This window comes from Heterocephalus glaber, unplaced genomic scaffold, assembly GCF_053883595.1.
Source record: "Heterocephalus glaber isolate CG9 unplaced genomic scaffold, H.glaber_assembly_v1.0 deba00001608, whole genome shotgun sequence".
Classification (NCBI taxonomy): Eukaryota; Metazoa; Chordata; class Mammalia; order Rodentia; family Bathyergidae; genus Heterocephalus; species Heterocephalus glaber.
The window spans coordinates 15,393,623-15,400,217 of record NW_028258379.1 but is presented as its reverse complement, the minus strand read 5'-3'; the positions used below and the strand labels follow the sequence as shown (position 1 = coordinate 15,400,217).

The 6,595-nt window shown below is 50.7% G+C and overlaps 1 protein-coding gene across 1 annotated transcript; it reads right to left on the bottom strand.

The window, feature by feature from the left end:
- Window positions 1-1,759: 1,759 nt before the first annotated feature.
- On the bottom strand, window positions 1,760-5,138 carry Fos (Fos proto-oncogene, AP-1 transcription factor subunit). The gene is given in 4 exon segments (NM_001310255.1): window positions 1,760-3,205; window positions 3,327-3,434; window positions 3,826-4,077; window positions 4,846-5,138. Coding segments are annotated over 4 exon segments (1,143 nt in total). The 5' UTR covers window positions 4,987-5,138; the 3' UTR covers window positions 1,760-2,563.
- Window positions 5,139-6,595: the final 1,457 nt, after the last annotated feature.

Below are 6,595 nucleotides of genomic sequence, written 5' to 3'. Positions count from 1 at the left end.
AGAGCAGGTCAATGTCCAGGGCAGGAGGGCCCTGGGAAATCTCCTTCCTCGGGTTACTGCCTTATACTTAGTGGAGCCAGCTGGGTTTCTAACAGGCTACTTCAGATCCGGGTGTTGGTTATAATAATTCTGTATTTAATTTAGATCTTATCTAAAGGATATAGGATATTTGCCCTTTGAACAGCAGTGAGCCTGAGGCTACTTTCATTATTGCAAGACAGGCAAAAACAACATGTAAGTGGTGATATAGGAGTGATTTAAAGAGCCATAACTTGCTGCCGAGTGTCAACTATTGTGGAAGGATCAGGGAGGTCACAGGTGAGAACCTCAAGCTTAGTGGAACTGTCATTTTAAACTCGAACTTTTAACTTGACCAATTTTGACAGCCCATGACCACCCAGTGATTTTCATTATCATCAGGGCATTAGAAGACTGGCCTTGGGATTTTCCTTCCATCCAGCTTGTACAGCAGCAGTCTCTGGCTTGAAAGCTCCACGCCTGTGTGACCGCTCAAGAGCAGGGTAGAAGGGCAGAGTCTCCTTTCCTTGTGGGTCATGTATGTGCATGTAAGTGCCCCATTACCAAAGGTCACCCAAAGGTCATGTTCTTCTTTAAGATGATAACGTTTCTAAGTTAAAGCTGATGCAGAGCCATGTTGACTTCTTATTGAGCCATTGTGTAACTTTTTATTTACAGAATGATCAGTCATTATTTGTACTGTTTGAGATCTCTTGAATTCTCAGAGCCAGTTTCTTCCTCCTATCAACTGAATGAAGGCGCCTGGTGTTGAGGCAACTTCAGAAATGACAAGGCACTTTCTACTAAGGAATAAAACAATGGTCCTCTTTCCTTTTGAGAATTACATAGGCCAACTAAATAGATACACGTTAGAGTTAAACACTGAAGTTTTCTTTTCTTTTTTTTTTTTTTACAAGCAAAAACTGTTTTTAACCCAACTATTAAGGGGTAGCTCAGCATGATGGAGAGAATAAAAAGTGGGAAGTAAAGGTTATAATCCCCATTGTAGAATACTGAAATTCATTCCAACCATTCTTCAGTTGGCTCACCTTTAAGGTAGGAATAACTGTTTATATGATTTTGTAGGAATAAAAAGTTAAAATAGGGCTGGGGCCATAGCTTAAGGGTGAAGCACTTCCCTAGCATTTCAAGAGGACCTGGATTCGATGCCCAGCATACTGCAAAAGAAGAAAAAGTTAAATAGGTTGTGCAAAGCTCAAGTGTTTACTCAAAGGATTCCTTTAAGATCAAAACATCTGATTTAGCCTGGTGTGGTAGCACATGCCTGTGAGGCTAAGGCAGGAGGACCAGGCAAGTTCGAGGCCAGAATGGGCTACATAAGTAAATCTAAGGCTAGCCTGAAATATATACTAAGACACTGTTTCCAAATAAACTTAAAAATAAAAGTCTGAATTTATGATTGGCACAACTAGACTTAAATATTCCCCTCTTGGGTATCAAAACAAAAAAGGAAGCAGAAGACGTGTCCCCACAACAGTTACTGCACAGCAGGTTTCTGCCCCCTGACCAGTAAGTAGAGAATTTTAGCAATGCAATGTGAAGACATGCATTTTTTAAAATATTTCAAATTCAGCTCTCAAAGATTCATTTTCCTCTTTGATAAGGGATCAGACAGAAGGGTGTGTTCCCCTCCAGGAGCTACCCTTCTTGACAAACTGGTCTCCAATGATACCTTTCAGAATCTTACAAAACTCCCAGAATGAAAAGAGCACAAGGTTGATCGCATTCAACTTAAATGCTTTTATTGACAGTATCTTGGAACAATAAGCAAACAATGCTTAAATTTTTCATTCAAATTCACTTTCCACATGTCAAAAGACCTCAAGGTAGAAAAAAATAAAATAAAAATATAAATATCTGAGAATCCATCTTAATAAATAAATTAAAAACACAATAAAACGTTTTCATGGAAAACTGTTAATGTCAGAACATTCAGACCACCTCAACAATGCATGATCAGTAACATTACAATGAACATTGATGTTGAAGAAAAACTACAGTACATGGATATAGCTATTTATTTCTATCTACTAGAAAATAAAGTCATATCTTTTTCTTAGTTTAATATTGGTCATTTCTAATCAGAACACACTATTGCCAGGAACACAGTAGTTATTGTTAAAATCAGCTGCACTAGATACAATTTGAAAATATCCAGCACCAAGTTAATTCCAATAATGATCCCAATAGATTAGTTAATGCTATGAGAAGACTAAGGAGAAAGAGAAAGAGACACAGACCCAGGCCTGGCTCAACATGCTACTAACTACCAGCTCTCAGATGTGTCACTGGGAACAATACACACTCCATGCGTTTTGCTACATCTTCAGAAGAGGTAAGGACTTGAGTCCACCTGTGGATGCTTTCAAGTCCTTGAGACCCACAGCCTGGTGTGTTTCACGCACAGATAAGGTCTTCCCTAGGTCTACAGGAACCCTTGAGGGAAGACGTGTTTCTCCTCTCTGTAATGCACCACTCAGGCAGTGGCACTTGGGGTGCCGGCTGCCTCCCCTTCTTTGCCCGCTCACAGGGCCAGCAGCGTGGGTGAGCTCAGTGAGTCAGAGGAAGGCTCGTTGCTACTGCTGCCCTTGCGGTGGGCAGCGGCGCAGCTGGGGAAGGAGTCAGCCTCCGGGTAGGTGAAGACGAAGGAAGACGTGTAAGTAGTGCAGCTGGGAGTACAGGTGACCACAGGGGTGCACAGGGGCTCCAGCTCTGCGGCCATAGGCCCCATCCCCAGAGAGCCGCTGTGCAGGGGCTCCCAGTCTGCTGCATAGAAGGAACCAGACAGGTCCATGTCTGGCACAGAGCGGGCGGTCTCAGAGCCGCTGGGCCTTGATGATGCGGGAAACATGAAGTCATCAAAGGGCTCTGCCTTCAATTCCATGCTGCTAATGCTCTTGACGGGCTCCACCGATGGCTTGGGCTCAGGGTCATTGAGAAGGGGCAGCGTGAAGGCCTCCTCAGACTCTGGGGTGGCAGCCTCCTGCAGACCCCCACTCAAATCCAGGGACGCCACAGACATCTCTTCTGGAAAGCCCAGGTCATCAGGGATCTTGCAAGCAGGTCGGTGAGCTGCCAGGATGAACTCCAGTTTCTCCTTCTCCTTCAGCAAGTTGGCAATCTCAGTCTGCAAAGCAGATTTCTCATCTTCAAGTTGGTCTGTCTCCTGTAAACCGAGAGATAGAGGAAAGCATGAGACACAGTCATACACAGGATCCTGCTCCCTTATGCCCACTCTGCCACTCTCCGTCTAAGTTTAAAAAAGTGTGACCTGTGGCTCTACCTACCGCTTGGAGTGTATCAGTCAGCTCCCTCCTCCGGTTTCGGCATTTGGCTGCAGCCATCTTATTCCTTTCCCTCCGGATTCTCCTTTTCTCTTCTTCTTCAGGAGATAACTAAAATGATAACAGAAAAGACCAACATTCAGTAACAGTGTCTGCCATTTTCCCATACCTAGGGAAACTGGCTCCTGCAGCTGCACCTCTCGGTGAAGCCCTTTCTAATCTGCAGGTGCAGGCTGGGTGTGACTTGCATTTAAAGTAAGATTCTCAGCCAGGGAACAAAGACAAGCTCAGGCTAAAACATGAGGTAAGAAACAATCAGGAAAGAAACTACTACGGTACTTCTTGGGGAGGGACGATCAGAGTCGGACTTGGGATAGAAAAGGCTGGGCATTCTGATCAGGAAGTGCAATCAGTCCCATCTGGGTTTCACCTCTCTAACTGGGTTCCAGTCTGGGCAGACAGCCACTCCACCCTACCCCCACTCTGCAGAAGGGCTCCTCACCTGTTCCACCTTGCCCCTCCTGCCGATGCTCTGAGCTCTGCTTCCATTCATGGTCTTCACCACTCCAGCCCTGGAGTAAGCCCCAGCGGGAGGGGTGGGGACCCCGTAAGGGTGGGGAGCTCTGGTCTGCGATGGGGCCACGGAGGAGACCAGGGTAGGCTGCACCAGCCACTGCAGGTCCGGGCTGGTCGAAATGGCAGTCACCGTGGGGATGAAGTTGGCACTGGAGACAGCAAGATCCGTACAGAAGTCCTAAGAGAAAACAGAAGGGGAAAGCCGACGTGAGCTGGCAGGTTCTAGACACAGGTGGAGTGATGGGAGTTAGTGCCGCATGCAGCAGGAAGAGAGAGAGAAAAAAAGCAGTCTTGTTGCGGACTGCCCAAGTCTTCTTCTATGCCTCTCCTCTGGGATGAAAGCTCTCCCCTTTTGCCCCCAAGAAATCCGCAGAGCAGTGCTTTTCCTTTCCATCCTGCTGCTGCCTTCCCGTTATCCCTTCAGCATCACTCGCTTGAAAGGGGGGTTGTTATAAATAACCCTGACGTCTGAGCTGACGCAGGCGCCGCTCCGGAGTCTCCAGAATGAACTTGCTTTTTATCAATGAAACTGCCTTACACACCGCCCGCTGCACCCTCCTCCCCGCGCCCTCCTCCTGGCTGCAGGCTGCCCAGAGAGGAGGGATTGCCGCTTTTTGCCGTCTCCCCCAGGAGCCAGGCTCTAGTTAGCAAGTCTCTGCTTGGGACACTTTCGCCCCAGCTAATGTCAGAGACAAGTCCAGGAGCCCAGTGCAGGGGGGCGACTCAGGATGGGCCTGTCTCGGGAAGGGGAGCTAAGTCTTACTATGACAAGCGTGCGTGCGTCCAGAACAAGTCCCAGGCTCCCAACCCAGAGCGCTCTGGCCTCACAAGCCTCCCTCCCGGGCAAAAGGGAGACTTGGACTGGTCCCTTAGCGTCCCGCCCCAACGTCTGCAATCCTCGGTGACCTCTGCCTCCGGGCCCCGCAGAGGCACGAAGCCAACTTACCTGCGCATTGACGGGAGAACCCATGCTGGAGAAGGAGTCTGCCGGCGAATGGTAGTAGGAGAGATTGTCCCCGGCCGGGGAGGCGCTGCTGCAGCGGGAAGACGCCGCCTCGTAGTCAGCGTTGAAGCCTGAGAACATCATTGTCGAGGTGAGTGAAAGCCGAGCGAGGGGCCGAGGGGCCGAGACAGGTGGGAGCTACGGAGCAGAGCTGGATGGGAGCACGGTCACTGCTCGTTCGCTGCGCCGCCGCCGCCTGCTCTGTCTCGGCTTCTAGCCTGCTCGCTGCAGATGCGGTTGGAGTACTAGGCGCCGCAGCCACCGCTTTTATAACAGTATTTATGAATGAGCGAAACGTCACTGGGCGCAACCACTGCGGCACAAGGGTGGAAGCGCGCTCCTAGATACCTCTGTCGCCGCCTGGCCGCCTCTGCCGCGCTAGCAGCCCCCTGCCCGTCTTGCCCTGTGTCCCTGTCCAGCGGGCGTTTTGTAATTAGGGTCTCAGGGGTCTCTTGGGCCTCTCCCTAAGTGGGACTTCGAGAGGGTTCCCCCCACGACTACAGGGAACGGCCGTGGAAACCTGCTGACGCAGATGTCCTAATATGGACATCCTGTGTAGGGTGGGTGGGGGAGGGATTGACGGGAACTGCTCGCGGGCTGCAGCCAAAGCGGAGGGTGCAGAGCGGGGCGGGGGGGGGGGGGGGAGAGACGGGAGCGGCGGAGAAGGCCAGGGAACATTCGCACCTGGTTCAATCCCCACCCTCGTTCCTGGGTCGGAAGGGATGGGGCGGGAGTCGCCTCTTTACCTTTGTCCAGAACCAGAGGACAGTTCTGAACCTCAGGAACAGGAGAAACAGGTACAAGGCCCCGAGGGCTTGAAGCCTCGTCTCTAGAACGAATGTGTCCCTATCTACATCCCCCCTGCCCTAATTCACTGCAAAATATGGAATCAGACCTTCAGCCCCCTCGCCTCGAACCCCGGGGCTGGGGCAATATTAGGACTGCTTTTAGAAGAGAAAATGGAAGATCCAAAATAAGAATACGATAACCTACTTTATCTACGATGCTGGGTTCATTCATTCATCCATTCATTCGTTTATGTTTTTAAGGAAGACAGCGCACTTATTTTGTTTCTTGGCCATATGTAAAGATATTAGTGTTACTGTCAAATCCGAAACACGAGCCAATAAGCATTGTGCAGGACCTCTATGCAAAAATGTCTAAGAGGTCCTTTGCTTTGTAACTGACCTGGGGGAGGGGGGTTGCGTTGTGTGGGCAGGGGGGTCAGTTCGGGATTACACAGTGGGGTGAGCTTCTAGGGATAACGCAAGTCCGCACTGGGAAGACGCGGGGGGGGGGGTGCGGGGGGAGCGGCTGGTTCGGTCCCGCCAGGAAGCTGCGCTTACAGGGAGTCCGCAGCGGGTGATTTTCCAGCTCCGACTTGGAGGGGGGAGGACTTGAGGGGGACTGGAAGCGTTGTGCTTAGCAGTGGCCAGCCTGAGACCTCGACTGCTGGGGCCCCAGGAGCCGCTCTACGTCCCGGAAACTGAGGCTTTGGGAAGGCAAGGTGCCCCAGAATGCGCCATCCCTCCAGACGCCCCCAGCCTCCTGCCCCGCTGCAAAGCACAGCCGAGGTCACACTGCCCTGGCTGGGCCGCAGAGCGTCGGCCCCCTCTGGGGCAAGAATCCTTAGGTCCCTGCGAAGTCCCTGTGTCCCCTCCCCCACTCTTTGGGCCCCGGGGTCAGAGCCCAA